The 25,957-nt window shown below is 50.2% G+C and overlaps 10 protein-coding genes across 10 annotated transcripts; 6 read left to right on the top strand and 4 right to left on the bottom strand.

Moving 5' to 3' along the window:
* Positions 1–27: 27 nt before the first annotated feature.
* Positions 28–2,738, top strand: F5J12DRAFT_780233 (major facilitator superfamily domain-containing protein; the record flags this gene model as incomplete). Its single annotated transcript, XM_051742454.1, has 20 exons — positions 28–189; positions 239–312; positions 369–430; positions 482–522; positions 570–703; positions 753–800; positions 851–875; positions 928–956; positions 1,001–1,018; positions 1,066–1,235; positions 1,295–1,410; positions 1,460–1,520; positions 1,575–1,581; positions 1,629–1,651; positions 1,704–1,737; positions 1,788–1,943; positions 1,991–2,048; positions 2,105–2,181; positions 2,231–2,378; positions 2,433–2,738. The coding sequence occupies 20 exons, from the start codon at positions 28–30 to the stop codon at positions 2,736–2,738; spliced, it is 1,749 nt and encodes a 582-aa protein (XP_051603679.1).
* A 952-nt stretch (positions 2,739–3,690) lies between these two features.
* Positions 3,691–6,700, top strand: F5J12DRAFT_388131 (major facilitator superfamily domain-containing protein). The gene is made up of 20 exons (XM_051739169.1): positions 3,691–4,040; positions 4,090–4,163; positions 4,220–4,281; positions 4,337–4,377; positions 4,425–4,558; positions 4,604–4,651; positions 4,702–4,726; positions 4,781–4,809; positions 4,858–4,875; positions 4,923–5,092; positions 5,149–5,264; positions 5,310–5,370; positions 5,426–5,432; positions 5,480–5,502; positions 5,554–5,587; positions 5,636–5,791; positions 5,839–5,896; positions 5,952–6,028; positions 6,081–6,228; positions 6,283–6,700. Exons 1-20 carry the CDS (start codon positions 3,885–3,887, stop codon positions 6,586–6,588), a joined length of 1,743 nt encoding a protein of 580 aa, XP_051603678.1. The 5' UTR covers positions 3,691–3,884; the 3' UTR covers positions 6,589–6,700.
* Positions 6,701–7,069: 369 nt separating this feature from the next.
* On the bottom strand, positions 7,070–7,799 carry F5J12DRAFT_889146 (uncharacterized protein; the record flags this gene model as incomplete). Its single annotated transcript, XM_051747310.1, has 2 exons — positions 7,070–7,355; positions 7,408–7,799. The coding sequence occupies 2 exons, from the start codon at positions 7,797–7,799 to the stop codon at positions 7,070–7,072; spliced, it is 678 nt and encodes a 225-aa protein (XP_051603677.1).
* Positions 7,800–8,812: 1,013 nt separating this feature from the next.
* On the top strand, positions 8,813–12,535 carry F5J12DRAFT_806586 (Utp21 specific WD40 associated putative domain-containing protein). The gene is made up of 16 exons (XM_051744627.1): positions 8,813–9,155; positions 9,208–9,308; positions 9,358–9,478; positions 9,530–9,665; positions 9,716–9,936; positions 9,986–10,164; positions 10,211–10,397; positions 10,448–10,683; positions 10,739–10,982; positions 11,009–11,010; positions 11,040–11,234; positions 11,286–11,473; positions 11,520–11,623; positions 11,672–11,817; positions 11,871–12,075; positions 12,128–12,535. Exons 1-16 carry the CDS (start codon positions 8,873–8,875, stop codon positions 12,445–12,447), a joined length of 2,868 nt encoding a protein of 955 aa, XP_051603676.1. The 5' UTR covers positions 8,813–8,872; the 3' UTR covers positions 12,448–12,535.
* Positions 12,536–16,793, top strand: F5J12DRAFT_806577 (Sfi1 spindle body protein-domain-containing protein). Its single transcript, XM_051744626.1, has 13 exons — positions 12,536–13,681; positions 13,730–14,274; positions 14,323–14,413; positions 14,461–14,644; positions 14,696–15,019; positions 15,077–15,150; positions 15,201–15,301; positions 15,352–15,440; positions 15,495–15,658; positions 15,708–15,782; positions 15,833–15,959; positions 16,008–16,068; positions 16,122–16,793. Exons 1-13 carry the CDS (start codon positions 12,599–12,601, stop codon positions 16,675–16,677), a joined length of 3,474 nt encoding a protein of 1,157 aa, XP_051603675.1. The 5' UTR covers positions 12,536–12,598; the 3' UTR covers positions 16,678–16,793.
* A 270-nt stretch (positions 16,794–17,063) lies between these two features.
* Positions 17,064–17,359, bottom strand: F5J12DRAFT_714592 (uncharacterized protein; the record flags this gene model as incomplete). The annotated part of the gene is made up of 2 exons (XM_051740898.1): positions 17,064–17,183; positions 17,249–17,359. 2 exons carry the CDS (start codon positions 17,357–17,359, stop codon positions 17,064–17,066), a joined length of 231 nt encoding a protein of 76 aa, XP_051603674.1.
* A 67-nt stretch (positions 17,360–17,426) lies between these two features.
* F5J12DRAFT_925371 (uncharacterized protein) lies at positions 17,427–19,908 on the bottom strand. The gene is made up of 3 exons (XM_051749363.1): positions 19,191–19,908; positions 18,869–19,137; positions 17,427–18,786 (listed from the first exon to the last, which is right to left on the bottom strand). The coding sequence occupies exons 1-3, from the start codon at positions 19,824–19,826 to the stop codon at positions 17,811–17,813; spliced, it is 1,881 nt and encodes a 626-aa protein (XP_051603673.1). The 5' UTR covers positions 19,827–19,908; the 3' UTR covers positions 17,427–17,810.
* Positions 19,909–19,998: 90 nt separating this feature from the next.
* On the top strand, positions 19,999–20,761 carry F5J12DRAFT_806567 (uncharacterized protein). Its single transcript, XM_051744625.1, has 3 exons — positions 19,999–20,055; positions 20,118–20,264; positions 20,330–20,761. Exons 1-3 carry the CDS (start codon positions 20,024–20,026, stop codon positions 20,490–20,492), a joined length of 342 nt encoding a protein of 113 aa, XP_051603672.1. The 5' UTR covers positions 19,999–20,023; the 3' UTR covers positions 20,493–20,761.
* On the top strand, positions 20,600–22,937 carry F5J12DRAFT_388010 (putative oxidoreductase C terminal-domain-containing protein). The gene is made up of 10 exons (XM_051739167.1): positions 20,600–21,014; positions 21,072–21,139; positions 21,208–21,250; positions 21,309–21,683; positions 21,746–21,889; positions 21,940–22,134; positions 22,190–22,294; positions 22,346–22,448; positions 22,498–22,573; positions 22,630–22,937. The coding sequence occupies exons 1-10, from the start codon at positions 20,839–20,841 to the stop codon at positions 22,764–22,766; spliced, it is 1,422 nt and encodes a 473-aa protein (XP_051603671.1). The 5' UTR covers positions 20,600–20,838; the 3' UTR covers positions 22,767–22,937.
* A 575-nt stretch (positions 22,938–23,512) lies between these two features.
* Positions 23,513–24,672, bottom strand: F5J12DRAFT_806549 (HIT-like protein). Its single transcript, XM_051744624.1, has 3 exons — positions 24,175–24,672; positions 23,962–24,115; positions 23,513–23,900 (listed from the first exon to the last, which is right to left on the bottom strand). Exons 1-3 carry the CDS (start codon positions 24,522–24,524, stop codon positions 23,667–23,669), a joined length of 738 nt encoding a protein of 245 aa, XP_051603670.1. The 5' UTR covers positions 24,525–24,672; the 3' UTR covers positions 23,513–23,666.
* Positions 24,673–25,957: the final 1,285 nt, after the last annotated feature.

Genomic DNA, 25,957 nt, shown 5'->3' with positions numbered 1-25,957 from the left:
GTGACGAAGAACATTCACTCGCCCCAAATGGCTGTCGAAATTGAGAGTGCGAAAAACGAGATCAGCAAGTCCACCAAAGAAGCTGGCACGTCATGGAAACAAAACGAAGAACACGTCTTGCCCAAGAACCGTTTAGGTATCGTCTTCTTCGGTTTGATGTGCAGCGTCTTCTTGGCCGCCTTGGATCAGGTACGCCCCTTACGCCCTCGTAGTGTCCATCATGTCCTTATTTCCCCAGACAATCGTCGCTACCGCTTTGCCCACTATCGTGGCAGATCTTGGTGGCGGAAGGAACTACAGCTGGGTTGGAAGGTAGCCTACGTTACTGGCACCATTGTACACCCAATGCTTATATGCATGATTAACAGCGCCTACATGTTGGCATGTGCTGCCATCGGACCATTGTATGGCAAACTCTCTGACATGCTGGGTCAGTTCTCGGGTCGTTTTTTTTGTCAGCCATCGTCACCTCCCCTTTCAGGCCGAAAGCCCGTGTTATACAGTTGCATTGTGATATTCTTAGTACGTACCCTCGTGGGATAGGAGCCCTTCCTAACCCCTTTGCCCAGGTGGGCTCTGCGTTGTGTGGTGCCGCCCAAAACATGACGTGGCTTATCATTTCCCGTGCTTTTCAAGGCATTGGGGGTGGCGGTATTATCCAGCTCGTGCAGATCACCATCTCAGACATTGTTTCCTTGCAGGAGTAAGTATGCACGTCAACCGTGGCGCACAGTATTTAATTCATTTTCAAGTCGAGGAAAGTATGGTGGTTATATTGGCGCAACCTGGGGCGTTGCCAGGTAATTTTGGATTTTAGTACCGCCGACAAGCTGGCTGAAATTTCGAACAGCGTAGTGGGACCACTTCTCGGTGGAGTCCGTCGATGTTCCCAGTTTCAGGTCATTATACTTAATCTGTCTTTGGTAGGTTTTTACCGATAAAATCTCGTGGCGCTGGTAAGTGAGCCAATACATTCTGACTATGTTTGACGTCGCCTCAGGTGTTTTTGGATCAATCTGTGAGCTTCTTTGCCTTTTCTAAATTACGCATCTAAGCGTAGTTTAGGCCCACCGGCGGGCTTGCGGGCGCCTTGCTGTTCTTATTCTTGAACCTCAATCCTCATCAGCGAAAACCGTGGCGTGAATACGTCCATGAATTTGATTTTCTTGGACTTGCGCTCATAGTATCCGGAGTCGTTTGCTTGTTAATCGGGTTTAATTCAAGTGAAACGGAATGTAGGTCATTGTGGCTCTGCAATGATGTCTAGTTCTCCTATTTTTCTTTCTTTCTTCAGGGCAGAGCGCAGAGACCATCGTACTTCTTGTGGTTGGCGGAGTTCTGCTTGGCGCTGGGGGGGTCAACGAAATATACACCAAACGATCAGCGATCATCCCCGCAAGATTGTTTAAAGTACGTGATTTTCTCACGGGTCATAATTCGCCCTTGATGGTCTCTCCAGACCCGTACAACTGGCGCCGTCCTGATCTCTGTTTTCTTGCATGCACTTGTGTTTTTTGGTGGTACGCGTCCCACTTCACCAACCGTGATTTTCCATCTAATATATTTTCGGCTAGGTTCCTAGTACGGTTTTATTCTGCCATCACTTTCGTTTGCTAACGCTTCGATAGTTACCTGCCAATGTATTATCAAGGTATGACCAGCACATTACCTCTCTGCCCCTATACCTTATTTTTGCACACTAGTTCTTGGTGCTTCTGCCACGGGTTCCGGCATTCGGTCAGTTACTTCTCCTATGTTATCTCACCCCATCTCATTGCCTTCTCAAGGATGCTTCCCTTCTCTCTTGGTAGCGCATTGCTCTCCATTATATCAGGGATTATAGTTACCCGAACTGGATCCTATCGTCCAGTAATGTGGGGTGCTTGGGCGGTGATGACTATTGGATGGGGTCTCATGATCATGTTGGACAGCACTTCTAATAAGTGCGTAATAGCAGTCCGTTGTGATCCATCTCACCTTTTCCCTCCAGCGCTGAGAAGGAGTTATATCCATTGGTCACGGCGGCCGGGCTTGGTTGCTTATTTCAGGTACGGAATCGGATATCCTCTTGATCGAATCGCTGAACATTCTATCCTGAATTCAGACGCCGCTCATTGGGTTGCAGGCTGCTATGCCCCTGAAGGATATGGCCACCAGCACGGGTGCATTTGTTTTTCTCCGGTAAGTGCGACGTTCATTTACGTTACACCAACCCTCATCATTAGTTCAGTATTCTTGGGGGGACCGTTGGCATCACCATCGGCGAAACTATTATTTCAAGCGTGCTCCCACGAAAACTTAACGGAATTCAAGGTCTGAGTATTGGCACCTCCGTTGCAGATATCAATGATAGCGTAAGGCAAATTGCTTCGATTTCCGTGAGTCGGCGCCTTCTCCACCTCTCACTCTCTTTGAACGGCCTCACTTCTTAGGATCCAACCCTCCGAGCGGAGGTCATGCATGCATACGCTCGATCCATCAGTACGATTTGGCTCGTCAATACACCCGTGTCGGCTTTTGGGTTCCTGACTGTACTGTGTATCAAGGCCTATACACTGAAACGAAACATTGTCCGCGGTGGGGCTTCCAAACCAATTGATACAGAAAAGGGGGCTGCACCTCAGTCAGAAGCCGAAGCTGGTACCGGTGGCGTAGAAGTCACGGACGCTAAAAGAACAGGGAATGACGAAGAAGTTGCACGCGACGATGCCACTGAACGGACGCATGTTTCGCCATAGGTGAACTCGGAATGCCGCTGCGGATGAGCTACACTCACTGTAATAACGGATATCCGGCGCAATTTGGTCATCTCTAGGGTATCGCTAATCCCAAGCAACCCTCATAGTAGAGGCTACGATCTCCGTAGATACGTCAACCATTGCATACTGTAGTGTGGATCATGTCCATTAGCATCCCCCGCTGTAATATATAACGAAGCAGATTTATGACTTGTAACTTCTGTTTTTCGCAGGCTAGGGATGTTGCGTCAGCACCGTTCGTGCTGATGCTTTTGTACCCTGGTCACATGTCCTCAGCGGCATAGTTTCACAGTTGGGTCATGCACCCCGATCGTACAAGGAAGATCTTGATAAAGTTAGTTTTTTCTCGACCTTCACGGAGGATGACCTGTCAAAAATGCCAACGATGCCGTCAATGGGGCGAAGTGTGGTCTGTTTCACCGCCACTGTCAATTTTTCGAGCTGCCAGTTTATTTGTTCATTTCCACGTCTTCATCCCCACTAACTTATGCTATGTAGACGTCAGCCAGAGTGGAATGTTACCTACCTTTTGATGTCTTCATATGTCTGGATGTTGCCATGGAGGGTGGCAATCTGGGGTTTCCCGGGTAGTAGAACCCGCGGGTGTCATTCGGGTATGCCACACCTATCCAACGAGCCCGCGGGCCAACGTTTCAAGCTCTTGGAGGATACGTAATGCATTGGTATGTCTACATGATCCAATTACTGTCAAGAGGTGCTCGTGGTATAATGTTAGTCGGTCAGGATGTCAGATCTTCAGACCCGACAGTCGATACAAACCGGATTGCTTTTTCCATTACATGTCCCACTCGGTCGCGTACGGGCGAATCGCGGAGAAGCTGTTCACCTGCGAACATAGAACCCGGTGTGACCCGGATTAACGGTCAAGAATTCTGCATTCCCTATCAACGCCGATTCTATAGTGATATGCCTCCGTCCGCCACGCAACGAGATGACCCGTGTATTATGCCACTCGTTGACCCATTAATGCATTAGCCTCAATGCATCACCCCATTCGTATATATGATATGAAATACCCTTGCCACGACCTGCTTCACAGGGTTCTCTGCTCCCACTCACCTCCTAGTGTCTCTAGGCTGTCGCGAAGAACATTCACCCGCCCAAATGACTGTTGAAAGTGCAACGAATGAGGACAGCAAGCCCACTAAGGAAGCTGGCGCGTCATGGAAGCAAAACGAAGAACAGGTCTTACCCAAAAACCACTTGTGGATCGTTTTCATTGGGTTAATGTCCACCCTCTTCTTGGCCGCCTTGGACCAGGTACGTTATTTATCGTTCCGTAGCCTCAGTCATGCCCTTACTTCCCCAGACAATCGTCGCTACAGCTTTGCCCACTATTGTGGCAGATCTTGGCGGCGGGAGGAACTATAGTTGGGTTGGAAGGTAGTCTAGGTCGCTGGCACCATTTTACATTAAATGCTCAAGTGCGTGATCAATAGCGCCTACATGGTGACATGTGCTGCCCTCGGGCCATTGTATGGTAAACTCTCTGATATGCTAGGTCAGTCCTCTCTTCGAGTCGATTTTTTGTCAGTCGTCGTCACCTCCCCTTTCAGGCCGAAAGCCCGTGTTATATGGTTCCATTGTGATATTCTTAGTACGTATCCTCGTGGGGTAGGAACCCTTGCTAACCCCTTTGCCCAGGTGGGCTCCGCGTTTTGTGGTGCTGCCCAAAACATGACGTGGCTTATCATTTCCCGTGCATTTCAAGGCATTGGGGGTGCCGGTATCGTTCAGCTCGTCCAGATCACTATCTCGGACATCGTCTCCTTGCAGGAGTGAGTTTTTGTATCCACCTTGTCACATAGCTAATTTCTTTCCAGTCGAGGAAAGTACGTTGGATACATTGGCTCAACCTGGGGGATTGCAAGGTAATTCTGCACTCCAGTATCACTGACACGTTGGCTGAAGTCCCAAACAGTGTAGTAGGACCGCTTTTCGGTGGAGTCCGTTGATATTCTAGTTTCATGTCATCGGAGGATTTAACTCGTCTTTGGTAGGTTTTGACCGATAAAGTCTCGTGGCGCTGGTAAGTGAGCCATTACACTCTGAATATTTTGTGTTGATATCTCCTCAGGTGTTTCTGGATTAATCTGTATACTTCCTTACCTTCTCTAAATTATGTGTCTAAGCATGATTTAGGCCCACTGGCGGTATCGCGGGTGCCTTGCTGTTCTTATTCTTGAATCTCAATTCGCATCAGCGAAAACCGTGGCGTGAATACGTCCATGAATTTGATTTTCTTGGACTTGCGTTCATAGTATCTGGAGTTGTCTGCTTGTTAATGGGGTTCAATTCGAGTCAAATTAATTGTGAGTCATCGCAGCACTGTCATAATGGCCAGCTCTCTCATTTTTTTCTCCCTCAGGGCGAAGTGCAGAGACAATCGTGCTTCTTGTGGTTGGCGGAGTTCTGCTTGGCGCTGGGGGGGTCAACGAAATATACACCAAACGATCAGCGATCATCCCCGCAAGATTGTTTAAAGTACGTATCCCGTTCATGGTTCACAATTCATCCTTACCCCCCCAGACACGTACAACTAGTGCCATCCTGATCTCTTCCTTTTTACATGCATTTATGTTTTTTAACGGTACGCGTTTCGCTTTGGTGATTATGATTTTTCATCCAATTTGTTTTTTGGTTAGGCTCCTAGTACGGTTTTATTTCGTCACCACTTGCACTTCCTAACATTTTTACAGCTACCTGCCTATGTATTACCAAGGTAGGATTGGTGTACTACATCACCGCGCTAATGCCTGACGTCGCACATCAGTTCTTGGTGCTTCTGCTACGGTCTCTGGCGTTCGGTCAGCTGATCCCCAGGTTTTCTTGCACCGTCTCATCACTTTCTGCAGGACGCTCTCCTTTTCCCTCGGTAACGTACTTCCGTCCATCTTATCAGGGATCTTAGTTACCCGAACTGGATCCTATCGTCCACTGATGTGGGGCGCTTGGGCGGTAATGACTATCGGATGGGGTCTCATGATTATGTTGGATAGTACTTCTAATAAGTGCGTGGTCGCAGCCCATTGCGATCGCATCTCACCTTTTCCTCCAGCGCTGAGAAGGAACTATACCCACTGGTCACGGCAATCGGGGTTGGTTGCTTATTTCAGGTACGGAATTGATATCCTCTTGGTCGGATCGCTGAACATTCTGTTTTGAACCCAGACGCCACTTATCGGGTTGCAGGCTGCTATGCCCCTGAAGGACATGGCCACCAGCACGGGTGCATTTGTTTTTCTCCGGTAAGTGCGACATGACGTTACTCGGAAATGGCAATCCTCACTATCCGTTCAGGATGCTCGGTGGAACCCTCGGGATAACCACCGGCGAAATTATTATCTCAAACGTGCTCGTCCGAAAACTTATTGGGATTCAAGGTCTGAGTATAGGTACTTCTGTTGCGGACATCAATGATAGCGTAAGGCAAATTGCTTCGATTTCCGTGAGTCGGCGCACTCTCCACCTTCTCACCCTCCTGAACGCCATCACTTCCTAGAATCCTACCATTCGAGCGGAGGTCATGCACGCGTACGCTCGATCCATCAGTACGATCTGGCTGGTTAATACACCTGTTTCTGGATTTGGGTTCCTGGCTGTACTGTGTATCAAGGCCTATACACTGAAACGAAACATTGTCCGCAGTGGGGCTTCCAAACCAATTGACACAGAAAAAGGGGCTGCACTTCAATCAGAAGCCGAAGCTGGTACCGGTGGCGTAGAAGTCACGGACACTAAAGGAACAGGGAATGACGAAGAAGTTGCACGCGACGATACCACTGAACGAACGCACGTTTCGTCTTAAGTGAACTCGAGAAGCCAGTGCAGACGAACTTCACTTACTGTAATCCGGATATCCAACACAATTGGGCCCTCCCTATGGTGTCTCTAACCCCAAGCAACACCCATAGACACTGAATAATGATCGATGAGATGCCGTTAACCATTTCACGCTATGGTGCAAATCATGTTTCATTACCTGACACCTAATATTCTCATGTAGCTAGTTTCGCAACTCTCCGGGTTCTATGTATCTTCCTCTCGCAGGGCGATTTGATAGCCAGTCAGAACAGAATGTCATTAGTGTTGTTGGCGTTCCATCAAACAGTCTTCACAAGCTTATCCTAACTACATCATCATCGATCAACCGGAATGCTAATACAGTAAACCACCAAAAACAAGGCGCTCCAAACAGCCTGCAGGTCAAATTCAAAGAATAAGCAACAGCTGCAGGATCCGTGCTACTGTACAACCCACCGGAAGGAATTCGGAGACCTCGAGGCCGCTTACTTGGTTTCAGAGATACCAGCCGTTGAAAAGCGCCATGAAATGTCGTCAGGGGAGTCGCAAGTAGTTGTGGTACCAGTGGACCACTCATTGGGGATAGCAGCACAAGTCCAGTCACCCGGACAGCTATACAAGTGATAAGAGCCGTCCCAGCAGCTGGCGAATTCGCCGCTAATACAGGCGACATCGCCGTCGTTGCACGATGAGCTGGCCGTCAACGTGGCATATTTATCGTTTAATGCCTTGGCAGCGGGGCCGTTCTGTTGGAGGTAGGCAGTAGAGCGACTGAATGGAAATCAACACGAGGGGACGAGGAGCAGGAGAATGTGCTACGCACGTCTTCAATGACTTAGGTCTGTCGGAAGTAGATCGCTTAGTCTCAGAGACACCAGCCACCGAAAATCGATACGCGATATCGTCTGGGGAATCACAGGTCGTGGTTGTACCGTTGGACCACTCGTTAGGAATTGCAGCGCAAGTCCAGTCACCCGGACAGCTGTATAAGTGGTAGGAACCGTCCCAACAATGGGCGAACTGGCCACTAATGCAAGCGATGTCGCCATCATTGCAAGACGAGCTAGCGGTCAAGGTCGCGTATTTGTCATTCAAGGCTTTAGCAGCGGCCCCGTTTTGTTGCAGGTAAGCGGTGGAGCGCTTAGAGTAAAGAGAAGCGCCAGAAGAGAGGAGAGCGGAAGAGAGAGCAACTGCAACAAAGCTGAAAGAGCGCATGTTCGACGATAAGGCGAGGGGACGAAGACGAAGGTAATAGATAGGTTAAATGTTGAAAAGTCGAGGTGGAGAACGCAAAATGACAGTGTTCGAACAGAGGCGAGGGTGAGCAACCAGGCTAAAGAAACAGGAGACGACGTATCCCAACCTTTTATACTTGGATGGGATCCAGGGCAGGGTCTTGAATTGAAGTCCTTAGCGAAGAGGCTGTAACAGTCGTGCCTCTCACTCTGATGGGGCAGTGCGACACATGAGAAATGTTTGATCGAATCCTCGGCTGTCGCAACGCTCAGAGCCGCAGCTTCGATGTATTTGGTCCTGGTAGGCGGTAAACTATGGAACGAAAGACCGAAGCACCAAGGGGCGGTGAGGCACTTCGTCATTCCACATGTCGCCACATGATGGGGATTTACTGCAACACAGGAAATGTGATGTGATGATCCCGTCTCCTGTGTCTGGCAGATCAGCGTCCGCCACGGAACAGCCTCGAATGCCAAGGTTACAATTATTAAGACGACCACGCTTACACCATGTAACCCACCTACCACTTGGCGAATTTCTGTTACGAAGGCGTCGTTGCTCAGATCTGGAGGCTATCATGGCCCTCGAATGATCAGCATGTTGGCAATTTCATCAGACTCACTAGGTATTTAATCGATAGAAGGTTCTGAATTCAAGCCTACTCGAACTCGTACCATCTGGCGACCTGGGTTGAAGAGCAATACAGTATTTTCGAAAGAAAAAAAAATGGAGCGTGATCATGCGCTGATATGTACAGTGTTCGTCTACCATGTCATGCGCGTGGAGACAGCACTTGGTGTCGTATATTTTCAGTGCAGGGTTCAGGATGGCACCAACGCCGAAGATATTACATGATGGAACCGTGTTGCTGAGATTCGTCGACCGTCGCCGAAGGCGTTTACGTAGTACTTGAAGAACGTCGGTGACGACACGCGTTGGCGCACTGATCAGACGCCTTCACATGAGCTAAGCACGTGATCTCGGCCCTCCTGAAAAAGTTACAACCTGTGACTCTGAGGAAGGAAAAGGTCCAAGTCGAAGTCCTGCACGCCATGGCAGCCCCAACTGAACCGGACGTTCTCGGCGATGATCGGCCTCGCAAAAAGACACGCACTAGTTTGAAGCGCAAGTCTACCAAAAGTACACAACGTACAGCAGAGCCGCGTTTGTTCGCGCCTTTCCGCGCACTCGGTCTCATAACGAATCACATCCCATTCTACGTACAAACCCGTGCCCATAAGGGAGCCACTGACGGCCCACGCATCCACATCCTGACTTGCTTGGGGAAGTCATGGGCATTATGGGAAGGCGGGAAGATGACGCTCTTATTTGTTGGCGAGTCTATCTTCCCTGACCTTTTGGTTATTTCCTGTAACAGAGTTAACAGGCCAGGAGGTCGAAGATCCTATATCTTGCGTAGCCATGGACGGTGACGCTGTTTGGTGTGCATCGGGCATGCATGCTATCAAGTACCTTAGAGGGAAAGAAGTTCGTACATCTGTTCAGTTGTTGTTCACGTTCCTCATGAAGCGCAAAGGTCTTTAGGGTGACAAACCCCCTGGGCTCCATTTTATCTTCCCTCATTTTATTTGGGTCACACCTTCTTGCTCTCACAGAAGACGGAACACGAATGTTGATTTGGGATGTTTCCACTGATGGTCAGCGATCTTAGCGACAGGCTATAGCTTTTTTTAAGTGACAGCTTGCAGGACCGTCATTTTTTGCTACTATCCAATTCGATATCGGTTTCACCGCTGTGCAGATGTTGCATCCAGCAACTTATTTGAACAAAGTGCTGGTTGCAAGCCGAGAAGGGAACATGCAATTATGGAATATACGCACGCAGTACGTCAATCGCCTTGGAGGGTAGTAGTACTCATTTCTTCTTGTCACAGGACTTGTATACACACGATTTCCACCTCAAAATTACTGACAGTAGCCGGTTCTAATCCTCATCCGACCCCTATCGTAACTCTGTCACAGTCACCTGCAATTGATGTGGTCGGCGTGGGGTTTATGTCCGGAGAAATCTACGTTTATGATATACGCGCTGACGAGAGGCTCATGAGGATGTACATGGAAGGTGGGGGCGTCAGAGCCCTCTCTTTTCGAAGCGGTTAGCTGGCGAAGAATTCTGGCGTATGATTACTGACGATAAATTCCAGATGGCTTCCCAGTCCTGGCTTCTGTATCATCTTCGGGCCACTTGGCACTTTGGGATTTAAATTCTGGAGGTCGCCTTCTTCACCTCGTCCGAGGCGCACACGATGGTGGTATCACAAGCGCGGAATGGGTTCCAGGCCAGCCTGTACTAATAACTTCTGGAGAAGACAACAGCATTAAAGTTAGTTAGAACTCATCCGATTTCTTCTTGTGCTTACCAAGGACAGCAATGGCTATTTGACTCTCCAACAGCTGCTCCTAGGCTTCTCAAGTTCCGGGCAGGGCATCACAGTCCCCCTCACCTTATCCGGTATTACGGCGAAGACGGCAAACAGTTGCTGACCGCTTCGGCTGACCGGAGTCTCCGGTACACTTCTGTTGTCCGCGACTCCCGATCTTTTGAATTGTCTCAAGGTAGGGTGTCAACCCTTTTTAAGATAACGTTTACATTCTTCTGTAACAAGGTTCTCTTGCCCGCAAGGCCACCACCTTGTCGAAATCCCTCTCCTCTCTGAAGTTCCCCCCAGTCGCTTCCATCTCGTTCTCAACAACTAGGTCAAAAGATTGGGACGACGTACTTACAGCCCACGTGGACGAGCCTTTGGTGCGTTCTTGGAGCGTTCCCAATAAACGCCTCGGAAAGCATACGTGGAGTTATGCTGAGAGCTCTAAACGGAACGCACGTTCGGGTTCTGTGAAAGTATGTAATGCTAATGATACCGAAGTATGTTACGGATAACCGACGGGCGTTGCAGTGTGTTTGCGTTACGGCTTGTGGCAACTTCGGCATTGCAGGCTCATCGACAGGCGAAATTCACATGTGGAATATGCAATCCGGCATCAAACGAAAAGTTTTCAAAATTGGGCCGTGTCCACAAACTGCAAGTGAATCGCCAGGAGCGAAAGGTGAAACAAAAACAAGCGGCCGCGCTATTACGGGGTTAGCTACAGATTCTTTGAACCGTGTCGTCATTGCAAGTACATGGGACGGGACGATCAGTGTACGTCGTTTCTTAAACTGCCGGATCGGTGATGTACTTGATTATGAGATTTCAGTTTTTCGATTTCCACACGGCAAATCTACAGCACACCCTAACGTTATCCACACCGATCTCGTCAATTAACTTACACCACAATTCAGGGCTTTTGGCCGCGATTTGCGATGACATGACAGTTCGTGTCATTGATATCGAAACAAGGCGAGTTGTCAGGGAGCTGGTTTGCGGTTCAAAGGGCCGAGTATTGGATATTGCAAGACGATCTCTTTGTGTCGTTTCTTTCGTCTGATTGACCGTATTCCAGGCATTTTCGCCCGATTCCCGGTGGATCGTAACCACATCGCTGGATTCCATAATAAGAACGTTCGACATACCGACTTGTCGCCTTATAGATGCCTTTCGCGTGCCGAGTGTGGCCACCAGTATCGCGTTTTCTCCCACCGGAGATTTTTTGGCGACGGCCCACGTAGACAGTGTTGGCATCTTTCTTTGGTAGGCCGGCCTTCCTGGTGGTGAACCTTCATCCTGATAATAGAAGGGCGAACCGTGCCCAATTTGCGGAAGCTGGATTCCGATCTGTCTCTGAAGAGGACCTTGCCGAAGTCCCAATGCCTTCAATGCAAGGCGAGGTTGAGGACGAAAGTAAGCGAACAAAGTTCTCTGGGTTATCTATGCTTATCCTGTTGAAAGCCTTAGAAGCCCTGACGGCATTGACTGTAGAAGATAAGCCTGTAGACATATTCTCTACGCCCCCCCAGCTGGATGGGGACCTTGTGACGTTGACATTACTGCCACGTTCGCGATGGCAAACACTGCTGAATCTTGAGGTTATCGAGGTAGGTGTTGGAAAGGAAGCTAGAGATGGGTGAAACTTATGACTTGACTCCAGCAACGAAACAAACCGAAGGAACCGCCAAAGAAACCTGAACAAGCACCATTCTTCCTTCCCACTCTGCCTGGGGTGGAGCATCGGTTTGCAATTGACCAGAAGCAATCTGACACCAATGAAAAGAAGACGCGGTTGGACAAGGCTATGGCAAAGTCCAAGAGCGTCTTCCAAAAGAAACTGGCAGGACTAGAAAAGAAGGGACAACGTTAGTACTGGCCTGCACGTTGCTATTCAATCGTGTTCATGTTCTCTCGCAGAAAATGACCTGTTCGATTACATCAAGAGTTTGTCCCCCGCTGCCATTGACGTCGAGCTACGATCATTGGTTACACTTCATCATCACCGGCAGTTCCTTTGTGCACTAAAGCAGCGGCTGCTTTCTCATCGAGACTTCGAAGCGGTCCAAACATTGCAGAATGTATTTTTGCGGTTGCACGGGGACGTCCTAGTCGAGAATGCAGAACTGCAGTCGGAGTTGGAGGACCTGTTGGAACTGCAAAAAAAGGAAAGCACACGAATCCTTGAGTTGCTTTCGTCGTCGCTGGGAACGTTGGCCTTTGTACGAGAGACGATGTAGTTGTCTTACGTAAGATGTAGTCCACTGAGTGGTCACGTGTCACGTGCAGAGCGCGACGCGACGCTGAGACGCCCGAAGCCCTGTCAACACGCGAGATTTGGGCGTGATATGAGCGACATAAGCACGCGGAACTTACTAGTACTGACAGCGTATGTTTGGTTTTAGGCCCTCTACTACGTCCTCGCCTGCCAAGTCTCTGGTAGCTGCTGTTGCTGGCACCTCAGATATATCGCGGACGTCTGCAACATCAAAATCGGAACTTCAAGCCCTCTCCCCACTTGAGGTCGAGTTTCTGGACGCGGTCGTTAGAAGAATACCATTGAATGCCACCTCTTTTCTGGCAGGACTCAAGGCTTATAATGACGAGCTGCACGATCGCGGGTTGGATAGTCAAACGGAAACTGTTCACTATGGAAGGTTATTGGAACTTTGCAAGCTGAGGGGTCCAAGTTGGCAGGCGAAGTGGGACGGTGTTAAGAAGCTGTATGGATATGCAAATGCTCCCTCTGGAAGTGGACCCGCCTCCCGAATCAAAACAACCCCCCAACCCGCTGCTGGCCGGCATCTGTTACCAATTCCTACACGCTCACTTGCACGTTCCACCACTCCTGTGGGCCGTGGTGGCGACGACGACGTATTTACTGTTCAGTCGTATCAGCGTCACCATGAAATGCAGAGTGCTGACACCACGGAAGAGCACTCGTCAATATTGTCTGCAAAGGATGATACACCGACACACGTTTGCGTCGACCGCCCTAGGCAAGCACAGAGCCTAACACGTCTACTGAGTAGCCCACCCACCCGTGTCGCCAATCCAATTCTACCGCCGAGCTTGACACGTCAGGCCACGCCCCGACCCCAAAGCAAATATTTGGAGGCAATCAGACAGGTATCGGCATGGGATGACATGTCGGACGATACCAACGTCACGCTACCATCTCCGTCTACTACACCACCGTCCTATCGAGCAGCCACTCGAGCCACGGTGAACAACAAAACGGCCGTACCCGCAAGTCAGATTCCTCACGCACCTCCCGCCCAACCTCCCAAATCTGAGTACCTGGTTCAAGTGCCTGCTCCTCCCCGTGAACGGAGGGGTAGTGTCATCAATGAAGAAGATGCTTGGAAGAAGATTAAAATGGCAAGAGATGAAGAAGATGCAGATAAGTTCCGCAAGTTCAAGCTTCTCGAACGTTGCTGGGAGACATGGGTACTCGGTTACCAGTGGATAATAGTACGGGACTCCATTTCCACCATATGCTGCGCTAACGGAGGTATCTAGGCCACGAACGAACAAGTGGCAGAGGCCCGAGACAAGGTCATCCTTGGATCAGCCATACGCCGGTGGCACAACAAGACTGCACTACTTCTCGAAATAGATGAACGTGCTGCTTGCGTCGCTAATGTCCGCCGATTACGAGTAGCCATGGCTATGTGGAGGTCAAAGCTGAAGGAAAGGAAACAATTAATGTGGCGAAATGAGATGCGGGCGAAAATGAAGACAGTTCGCGAAAAGAGAGAACGCAATATTCAGAAAGATGCATGGGTGAAGTGGCGGCGTGCATACTGTTGTCGCCTGGCAGAAATGCGGTTCACGGACCGTTTGGTTGCGCGTTTTTTCCTCCGTTGGAAGACTAAACTCACCAATCTCGGCCGTTTGGAGGTGTCTGCCGACGACTTTCTGGAACGTCCGAGGTGTAGTACGGTTGCCCATGCATGGAAACTGTGGAGACGTGCTCTGAGAATCCGAAACGCGGCACATCTGGTGACCGCGAATGCCGGCCTTAGAGTGAAACGAGAGGTCGTGGATATTTGGAAGAAACGGACGTAAGTGAAATCCGTAACTGCCCCTTCTCACAACTACACTTCTTTCAGACGTGACCATCAATTGGCACGAGAGTTCCATGACGTGTATATATTGAAGCGGTCAATAAGGTCGTGGAAGGCAGCCCGTGATCGGATACGTGTAAGTTTGCCATCTCATTCCAACGACCCCCACTCACTTCCGCATAGGCCATGGAGAGACGCGCGGATAAGTACCTAGCAAGGCAAGATAACGTCCTTATCCGAGCGGTCATAAGAGTTTGGAAGGCCCGCGAACGTGGTTGGCTGCTTGAGCGGGTAAGGACTTCGCGTCTTCTGAAGGACGCCTGGTCAACTTGGAAAGAACGAGTACGCCAAATCCGACATTTTCACGGTTTGTCTTGAGAATATCATTCTTTCTCTTATTTCGCTTATGTTGCACTAGATTATGCCATTGCATTTTCTATGCGATCTAATTCATATGTCGCAGCATCCGCTCTTCGGAAATGGCATCAGGTATACGGTGTATATCGGAACCGCCATACGTTCGCCATCCAGCACCACCTGGCTCGTGTACAATTTAATGCGCTTCTCACGTGGCGGTTACAACTACGTATGAAGCTCAAACTATTAAAGCATGCCAGGATAGTGGAAAGATTTCTAATCCAGCGACGGGTACTCAAATTGTGGAGATTCAAACTGGAAACGAAGAAACGTTTTGAGAAACTCAAGACACTGGAAACCCGCAAGCTACAAGCTTGCATAAGTGGTATGGCTGTCCTGTGCTTTGGAGAATACCGGACGAATACTCAATCATTTGCCGTAGTATGGAAGCGCAAAGCAAATCGGATACGTTCGCTTCGTGCGGCTGAGCAACAGGTCACCAACCGCATTGCTGCAGTGAGTAGTCCTCAGTGCAAGTACAGGATTTCCGCTGAACCCCAAATTAGCGTTTAATTACCGGCGCCTTGGATCAGTGGAAATCCCGTGTCGTCGAGATTAGGTCGAGGGAAATGGATGTGGAGTGGAGGTATTCACATGCTCTGGAGATGTGTGTATGATGCGCGCGCTTGTCATTTTGGCGCTGATTCTGGGCCCCAGGTTCGCTTTCATGAAGTGGAAAAATGTATGCCTAAGACACGTTGAAGACCTTAGCCTTATGGAGAGTCATCTAGATATCAAACGAGCTGGTTGAGAAGTTCACCTGTCACGCTGATACCCGCTGATGCTCTCTTTTTGTCCAGAAACTATACGCCGTATTTTCCACCGCTGGCTTGCTCTCGCTCGTGCTCGCCATCAAAGGCGGACGATCTTGCGAGAGAAAGAACTTGCGTTCATTCGAGCAAGTTTACAGATTACCTGGGATCGGTGGCGAGAAAAGTTCATCAAAGAAAAATTAAGACCGATTGTGAATACCCCTATCGGTGGCTATTCCCGAATGCTGACGTCCCTGTTAGGCGAACCAAGTGATTTTACGGAGTCAGAAGAATCTTCTCTTCCGCGCCTTCGGCATATGGCTCGCAAAGACCAGAGTGTGTACCACGCTGTGCCCAGCCATCCTCGTTTTACTCACCTCTTCTAGTCCCTTCCTGCTATCCGCTTCCACGCGTTCCAACTAAAACAACGGTCTTGGCAAAAATGGCGAGCAGCCATGCCGCAAGCTCTGCAAGCAAAGAAAGCGCGTGAGATGCACACAAAGGCCGTCCTATGTAAGTAGTGATAATCGTTGACCTGTGCTCCAATTCAATTTCCTTCAGCACGGGCGTTTGAGAAATGGCACCAAGGATACAAAGTAAGGACTCATTTGAAGGAGATTGCGTGAGTACGAATGTTGTCGTCTTCGACTATGTACTGATGGGTGTTTCACGTAGTCGCGCTCGTTACCTCCGATTACCTGGTGCCATTCCTGGTCAGCCTGCCCCGGCGTCGAAGGTTACTGGTCCACTGGTGCCGGTAACAACACGCAATGCTTTCCCTCGTCGGGCACTACGTGCAGATACCGAAACAGAGGAATCTGACGCAGGTCCAAGCCGGCCTGCTATACGTCCGGCCACCCGCACGCCCAGGGCTGGCATTGCAAGCCTTCTTTCGACTCGCACGCCTACTGAGCCTGCCCATCGTGCACGTCCGAAATTGTCTAGCCGAGGGGTACGGGACTCCAGCCCTGCTAGGTCTATGACTTCCGCCCCCGCAACGGACGACCTACTGCAGCCTAGGCCGAAATTTGGTGTGACAAGGAACCCTAGTCCTGCGCGATCGACCACGTCGTATGCAAGGGGATCCAGTCCAACAAGGTCTGCAGCCCGCGTGAGCCCCATCCGCCAGCTGGAGGAACCAGAACGAAGTCGGTTGTGGCAAGAACTAAGACAGGTTCGCATGAGGTCCCGGCCACCCACTGAACGGTCACGATCGCCCGTGCCACCCTGAGGGTATTGCAATTCTATGGCACTTGCTGTGGTTGACAATGTGTCAAAATGTGCAAGGACGTCGCATGCTACCGTATTTATTTTTTCTACTTCCACAGGGTAACTTGAGCTCCCTATGTTGTTCCCCTCGTTTTGTATCGTATGCCCTTATGGTTAGTATACCTATGCCATGACCCCACCCACTAATAATATATTTTCTTCGCCCCCACATGCATACATGAGCCACGGCACGAATCACTGAATAATACTTCGGAGAGTCCTGCCGACAACTACAGACGTACGGCTTTGCATCCTGAACGAGATTATTGACGCGCCAAGGAGCGGCATTTTTGCCAGCCCGAGCAGCCTTATCTGGGGTTCCGAGTCCGTGAACCCGGGCAAGCGTCGTCACGAGTTCTGGTAGTACTGCCAACCCACCCAGTTCGCGATAACAAAGTATGAACTGGTTGGTATAAGAAACAGAGCAAAGTATTTGTAGTGCGTGTCCTGTGCCAGGAAGTCAAGCAGCTGGCGAGATCTGTACGTCAGTGAAACCGTGGCTCGTTAGGGTACACCCGTATTATTAGACGTACGTAGATCCCTGTTGATGGAACGAATGCACTCACGAGCACCGCATAACCCGCGAGGATGAAAAACAAGGCGGTGAGGCCAACGATAAAGTGGCCCATATTCAAAGAGAACATGTGTTCTGCCGTCATCCCGAGGCAATGCGGCTGGAACGCCAGATATGGGTCCAAATCCAATCCATTCCTTTTCACATGCAAGTTGCTGTGGACACGGGACTTCATTCATACACGGGGGCTGTGGTCTAAAACTACACGCAAGAATTACAAGCAGTACAGGTCATCAAGAAGCTGGAATGCAAGCGTAGAGTAGGCAGGATGGTAACAGGTGTACTGAGTTGCAGAATGAGGAGTGCATCGGTTACTGGTACAATTAAACACAATGTAGGGCATATGAAGGGGAGAGCAGCGGTGGAAAAATGCATAGGCACAACAAGGCGAAGACAAAAATTATCCATGAATATGGAACGCCGGCACAACTTCGCCGACAAAACAAATGTCACTGAGCGAAGCACAGGATTGCATGCAAAGAAAGCTCCTACGCTAAGGCGGAGACAGGACACAAAGATGGTTAAATGCTTAACTTGGGCCGCTTTTCAAGATTCCTATCCGGAATCCCACAAAACCGTTTCCTAGGACCGCTTTCAGTGTCGGAAATATCAAAGTCCGACCGTGAATTGGAAACGGGAAAATATTCTGGACGTCCATCCTCGGCTCCGTGTGCTATCATGGATCCATGAGAGGAGAGCTCATAAGGGCTCAAGCCCCCCTCAGCTACACCCATACCACGTGGACGCGCAAGAAGCTGCGGCAGAGCAATGGAAGAGGGCGGTGAGATAGGCTGCATGTCCGAAGATGACAAGCTCTCTCGATCTGGCGTCAAACGATTCTCTGAGAACATCAGTGTGTACCGATTGATAGTGCCTTCGCCAAAGTCAGATCTCTCGGAGCCCAGAACACCTGAACTGGCATATGACGAGACAGAATCAGCCAAACTCATCCTTCTCTTTTTTTTCGGCCGTCGAGCAGAAGCCGACTCCGTTGCGGTGATTGCAGGAGAATGTGAATATTGCATCGCCTGGAACGTAGGCATATATATCGGTGCAGTGGGAACTCCCTGAGGGGGACCGGGGCCCGTGTCTTTATCGCTGTTCGTAGAACCAAACGGGTCTAGACTGGAGTGTTTGCCGCGAAGAAAGGGGCTAAGACCAGTACGCTTTTTGACCTGCTCGATGATGATATCGAGGCCTTTACCGGTGACGTTTGGGCCTCCATCACTATACTTTCCGTACGTTTCACCGTCTTCCACGGTATCGATGAGTACTCCACCTTCTTTAAGTCGTTTATCAAGGGCCACGGCAACCGCATGGAGGCGGTCGTCATGAGCTGCAAGAACAGATATGCCTTCTGACCGACGAGCCCAATAGGAAAATTGGGTGTTGGACCAGCCAGAGAGCACGAGGATGGTGGAGCGCGTAAGAGTGACGACACCTGAGGGGGAAGCTGGGAAGGGGTGGGACAACGACTTGAGGGGATTGTACGGGTGTCTGTGTAATCACAAGATGAGTAAGATCCGAATTTGCAAAGATGCACTGATGTGAGGGGTGGGAATGTTGACTGGACACGTACGGGACATACGTTCGCAGAACTTCTTTGACGACCTCGACCTTTACGAGAAAGTCGATGGCCGTCGCTCCCGGAGCGGAGTTGGGCTCGTCATTCTGGCCTTTGCCTCTGACCCGCATTTTGGACTTGATGGGACCAAGACGCCGTTCGAACAGGCGCGCGGAAAAGGTATTCCACTTTTCTTCGCCAAGTTGTTCCCGCAAAAACGCAGCAGCATACGGATCTACTTGAGAGGATGCTCCGGCGTTAAGACGTTTGTTAGCAGCGCGGTTCTGCAGGAAAATTAAAGATGTGAATGCAGATGGCGCGTGTAGGGGGGACTCACGTCACTTTCTGTCTTGGCTACGTCTGCAGGATTTGACTGTACGATGGGAGGGAGCATGGTGTGAGCATGTCCGGATGACTTTTGAGGCGAAGGAGGCATGGCAAATCGCGTGGTGACGGTTGTGGAAGGGCAGGGAATGTCTGGGAGAGGAGAGACGTAGCAGAGGGAGGACGAGGAGGACGGAGAGGACTGATACTGGGATCCGTGGTCGGAGGAAGGACGAGCAGTGGAGATGTCCTGCGTGCTCTGGTACTGTTTCGACATTAAGTGGGGGCCATCATGAATAAAAGCGGCACTCTGGGTTGATTGAATTTCGGGCATTAAGATGCAATTCAGGTCTAGGTGACCGTCTTGCAAGTGTTCGTCCTGGAGTGGATAAGGATACGAGCTGAGGGAGTGGAGGTTGTCAGGGAAGGGAGAGCAAGTGCAGCTGTCGAAGGAGTTATAATACAGGTTTGGCTGGCAATTAGTAGATACAGAGATGTTCGTGCACATGGAAGCAGGGAACTGGGGGACGTGAATGTTGAGGTCATGAACGTCGGCGTCATCATGTGGGGAAGTGGAGGAGTGCGAGAGGGGGCTGGTGGAGAGGACGTCGGTCACTCCAGAGTCTGCTTGTGAGTCCAGGTTGCTCATTGTCGTCTCACACGGCGACAACGGATGGCCAAGCAGGGGGACTGGGGAAAAGGAGCCCTGGCTGCTCGTTTAAATGGCAGAGTCATAAATAACCCGATCGCGGCACACACCCGTGGGAAGAGACTTCCGTATTGGGCGTTTAAAGACGGAGGCCCCGATGGCTGTGCTCTGCGCGTGTCCCTTTCGCTCTCTACCAAATGGCCAGCGCGAGCGCGTCTGCCAGTTCAAAGTGCGCTCGGGCTCTCTTGCATATCTGCCCGTCACGGCGACTCACACAAATCCGCGTTACAGGCTCCGTTCAGACGCAATTCTGTCCACGTTGCCTGAATCAACATCTCGCCCCCCATCTCCGTCGCTACCAGAGATACCTACTTCAAATCTCGATCTCACATTTTCGTTCGAGTCCATATTGGGGCATTCCAAGGGCCCCGACTCGCGGTAAGTGCGATCGAGTTCAGATCAGTCGCTTTGTGAGGGGGACGAGTGGTCACCGAACCTCGCAGCGTCGAGAATGTGCACAAGAGGGCAAGTAATGTTCTTAAGCTAACACAGGAGAACGAGAAGTTGAAAGAGGAGCTGAGAGCAATGACCGCCAGACTAGAGGCTGCCGAACGCAAGCGCCGCGAATTGGACGACAGAAACCAAAAACCACATCGCCCATCATAGACTTCTGTGATCCCCATGTTGACACTTGATACCCGTCCAATGCATTCCGTGTCTTTCCTTTTTCTTTTTTTTTTTTTACTCTCTTCTTCTTTTTCTCCACAAACCCCGTTCTGATACCCGAAAGCACTTCCCGTTATGATTGCGCTTTTCATATTTGTCCAAGTACCGTTGCCCGCTCTGTCCATGTCAATCCAGTGTCCGGTCTAAATAAGTGTGTGCGGTGTCGTGTTTATATAAGGTTTGAGGGAAGCGACATACGGTCGTCCGCATCGGAACAACACGCCACCAGCGTCTCCACAAGATAAAAGGTCGATCACAGCGTCGGACACATCTCACCACCATCACCATGTCGATTAATCGCAGGTTGTCGTCGACCCTCGAGATGACCTCCTCCAAGGGCCCCCCCTCCAGGAGAGGCTCAGAGCTTCGCATGACGGACAGGCGTGGCTCTGGCTACTCGTCCGCTGGCTTCTCCTCCAGGAGGCCCTCCATCGATCCATCCAGGCTAATCCCCATGGACAAGTCGGTATCTTCCTAACCTACCAACCTACCAAATGCCCGCTAACCTTGCGATAACAGAACTACTCACGTCGGCGGCACTGATGACTTCAATGTCGTCTTCATCGGCGCTGGGAACATTATGTTTGGTGTGCCCGCTTTCCACGCAGTGGGCTCCACACCCTAATTCTAATTTGCCACGTCTCGCATGCTCCAGGTTCGGACGAGGGCCCCTGGAACCACTCCTTCCGCTTCGAACAGTGAGCTCCTCACGCTGCTGTCATCACATCTTCCTGGCATCCACTCACCCTCCCTCAGTAAGCTTGGCTTGCGCCTCAAAGTCGTCGCTATCGTCGATCCAGCTGTCGAACGCGCAAATGCAGTCCTTAAGAAGAAACGCGACTCCTTCGTCGTTTCCGCATATCAGAACACTCGTGTCTTCAAGACCCTAGACGATTTCGTCAAAAATATGACCCCCAAGGAGCGGCCCCGCGCCTTCGTCGTCGGCAGCCCCCCCATGTTCCGTGGTACCCTGCAACCCGGCCGCGACGTCGAGATACAGATCATGAAACATTTCCCTGGCGTAGCCATGTTTATCGAGAAACCTGCCGCAACAGGTCCCAAGAGTGAGATCGAGCAAGCATTCAATATCGCTAGACGCATCTCCGATAGCAACTCTATCTGTTCCGTAGGGTGGGGCAACACCGTCATAAGAGCGCTCTCCTCTACTTAACCAACCGCTTCCCACCCCGCAGGTATATGCTCAGGTATCTCAAGGCAGTTCAGAAGATGAAACAGATCATCGAAGAAAACGGTCTCGTCGTAATGGCTACAATTGCCCGTTATGCTGCTGCGTATGAGGCCATTACCAAACCTGACTGGTGGGACAAGTCGAAGAGGTAAACGCGATGCTCCCGCCCTTGTGGTCGCCTGACTCTACGTTACTTAGCGCCGGTCCCATCATCGAACAGGGCACCCACTTCTGTGACCTTTCCCGTTACTTCGGCGGTGAAGTTGACATCTCCAGTGTCACTGCCCACTCACTTGAATGGGACGAAGAGGCAGGCCACCTTTCCAAGTTGCGCATCGATGAGAGCAAGATCGCTCCCGAAAACAGGATCCCTCGTGTCACCGCTGCTACTTGGTGTGACTGCTGTCAAGCTGGGAATCGCCTTGTACTAAACTTAGCATATTCCCAGGAAATATGACTCTGGAGCGGTAGGAAGCTTGACACACGTCGCAACCCTCCAGGGTCGTAATTACAGCTGCGAGTTGGAAGTCCATGCCGATGGGTACTGCCTAAAGTTGGTACTCTTCTGTTCCTTGGAATGAGTCACTCAGTGGTGCCTTAATAGGCTTGTCAATCCCTATGTCCAACCCGTCCTTCACGTCCGCAAACCTGGTGATGACTACGAGCAAACGTTCACTTTCCCTGATGATGACCCTTTCTTCTCCGAAGTTAGCCTATTCCCTCTTGTGGGGTTTCGGATCTAACCCGTTCTTTCAGATATCCAACTGGATCGATATCATTGAGGACATTGAGGAGGATCCGGAGGCCGCTCAGATTCTGAGCACATATGAAGGTACGATCTTCTTAATGTTTTACACACGTGATTTTGGACGTTCACGTTTCGCGCAGACGCTTGCAGGACTTACGAGTTTACGTGGGCTATTCGTGAGGCTAGTGAGCGTTCACGCGCTACGACACTGGCGACTAGAAGGCCGGCCACTTCAGTAGTCGAAGAAGTGCTCGCTGAGGAGGAGAATGAGGCTTGATTACTCCGGAGATGTGCCTGGTGAAGGAGAGAAACTTGCTGCTCAGTGTTACGATACCGATAGAGATATGTAGATATGTAGATAGCCATCAGATCCCCATGTACTTTGTAATTAAACCCTTAGTGGTTCGCACGAAGGAATCCCCGGAGCCAGATCATGGGGGACCCGCACTTACCTCGACCGATGTTCGGAAACTATGGCTAGGGGCCCCATGAGTGTACCAAATTGGGTGAGAACTCAAACCCCGCCCTCCAGTCTCGGCACTTGGCGGTTATCGTGGAGGAGAAGTTGCTGAGTTTAAATTCTTACTTAATTTGGTATATTAGGAATTTACTACCCAGCCAGCATTGTAATGGCACGGGGCCCCTCACCCGCAAGCTTGGGCGTCGCAATGACCATCATCTCGATCCTGGTAGAGTTCAGAGCCTCTTCAGTGGAAAGATACAAACTGAGGCGGCGGCCGCTGATGAGTTCGGCCTAGTTTGCCAAGAATGATAAGCCAGATAGTTGATTGGCACGAACAGTGGCATTACAAGGAACCGCGAATGTAAATAGCTGAGATTGAGCTGAGATGCGATGCGATCAAGTGGAAACTGGGCTCATTTCCGTCTGCGCAGCAGTGGTGCACCTTTTACGCAGGTGACGGTTCATCAGGAGCGAGACAGGCCTGGGCACTTCGAAAGCCCACGTAACACGTAATGTTGTCAGACACAACTGGCAAAGTGAAAGGGAACCCACCACAGCTTCGAAGCCACGGGGTGTGTGTGCCATTAAGGATTATGTACTGATATGGCAGTATCATGTTATCAGAGAAAAGGTATTGGATGAGCCTACCGTCAAGACTTCTGTATATGTACCGCCGACGCTTCAGGATACGTATGTCACATCTGACGACGCACGTCAGCTTACCCCTAAATCTTGAGAAGAGGACGAGCCGGGTTGGGAAGTTTCACGATTCCTCAAACCTGCGCTTTTTCTCGCGATCCTGGCCTTCTCTTTACGTCCTTCGCCATCCCATTCTTCTTGAAGGTGCTCCTTTAAGGTTGGCATATTTCTCATAGCCCTCCCGCACTTCCAACAGGCGAGGTCCTCTTTGAGCAGTGGCTCGTAATCAATCTTTCTGAGTTGGGACATCTGGGCGCTAAAAGTGAGTGACTGGGCAAATGCGGCAACTCAGCGCTTATGCTCGACGCACCATCTCAAAATATGACTGGTCTGCGTCAAACCACGACAGTACATCGCTCAGGTGCTGGAAAAATCCAAGCTTTGGGTGGAACGAGTTGTAATGTTTCTTAGTCTTGAGCTTCGGTGAACAGAGGTCACTGGAGATAACATGAAGGTGCAAGTGCCTCCACGTAGAACCCAGCGGTTGGCAAGAATTGGCGGATAAACGACAATAGTGACTTACTCCATGCTAGGAGCAGGATGGAACCCCACCCAAATCTGCCATTGAAAGCCGTACCGATTCAACATCTCTTCCTGGATCATCTTTTTGACACTGTCCGCCTGGTCATTTAGGTCCTGCAGGACGGTTCTCGCGGTCTTCCGTTCACATTTGAGTAGGGACCGCAGATCGGTGAGTTCAGACACACTCAATGGCGGTCTGACCCGGGGGAGCACCAAGAAATGAAAGATCGCCTTTGGAAATGCGTCAAAGACCGTCAGACACGTCTCAGAACAGTTGAATAGGATGGCGGGTGGAAGGTTTTCGGGTTTCGTCATTCGCGCATAGGACCGCAGGATGGTCAGATTCGACATGGTGGCACCCCAAGAACGATTGAATGGCTGCTAACTTATGTACCCCCCAGTTTACCAGCTACTATATACTGGTTTGCCGTCACTGAATTGAATGTGAACTGGAATGACGTCTATTAGGTCGTGTAATTACGTAAAAGGAACATTCACTGCGGAAACGAGATTTTAGCAGGGGGCATAACCGGATTCTCCAAATGTAGATAATCCGACCTTGATTTTTTTTTGTAAGATATAGCTATTAGTCTGAGTAAAGTCCGACTCAACGATTTTTGAGTAACATATCCAAACAATCCGACGTAGGCAAGATCCGAATATAGGCAATACACCAATAGCCTGACCTCTCGCACGTGCATTTCCCCACCCCGACTATGCTCGACTCCATCGGCCATAGTCCAACTATAATACCATCGGAAGAGTGGCTCTTGCCACCCTTGCACCCCTCAGAAAAAATAATGGACTTTGCGAAAATTTTCCTTGGTCTCCAAGTTCACCGGTTTGCCATGTACACCATGAACCAACCCAAGGTATGTCGTACTCAAGTCCTCCAGCCTATCTACTCACCTCCAAAAGTTCCATATCGATGCTAACCAGGTGGTTCCAACCTCACAAGCCGACGAAACCGAGTTTGTTGGTCCCCCGACAGTCATCAAACGTAGGCCACACATCCTTCGACTTCATGTCCCAACCAGCGTCCAAAACGTTACGCTCTCTTTCGAGCCAAACTCCCAAGGCCCTGTGGTATGTGTGGCTAATTACCGTTCATGTGTCTTCCACTCACGGCCACACACCAGACCATAGAAATCTCCCTAACGACGATGTCACCAGAGCTTGGCAATGATACCTTTCGTGCAACTCAAGTGTGCGTTGTCGACTTCGGTGCTAACGTTGGTACTGGTGGGGTTAAGTTGGAGGCGGAAGTACGTTTTCGCGCAATCTTTCATTATTTGGAGGTCGAAAGACTTGTCAGGTATGGTTTTTAATTGGAGCTGTTCCCTCTGGCTCTATTGCATGTCGGGTGAGCGCTTGCAATTCTCATATTATTCATGCGCTACCAGATGATACCTTTTCATTATTAAAGACACGCTCGGCGACTTCTTTAATGAACATGTCATTCAGTTTGTCGTCTACGTTGCCGAGCCAGTTGGGGCGCCAAAGACGTGTGCTGTCACTCGTCGATATGAAAGGTTCGTTGTTCTCGAGTGGTTTGATAGCAGCAAGGGCTGCGACGCGGTTTCTTTTCGTCCCTTCACACTCGATTCCACACATGTGAGAGAAGAGCGGCTGGATAATAGACTGGTGCCCGGTGAGTGCGCACTCCGATACTGAACGATAGCGTAACGTACCTTGAGAACAGAATGGTCATTTGAATTTGTTCTCGACGAAGTATGCTTCTGTTGATCCACACATTTCTCCTGCAGTTCTCTAAGCATTTGCTC

Source organism: Pisolithus orientalis (assembly GCF_024613125.1).
Source record: "Pisolithus orientalis strain OTSU chromosome Unknown F5J12scaffold_4, whole genome shotgun sequence".
Classification (NCBI taxonomy): Eukaryota; Fungi; Basidiomycota; class Agaricomycetes; order Boletales; family Pisolithaceae; genus Pisolithus; species Pisolithus orientalis.
Note: the sequence above shows the minus strand (reverse complement) of the source record. Positions and strands in the feature narration are given on the sequence as shown.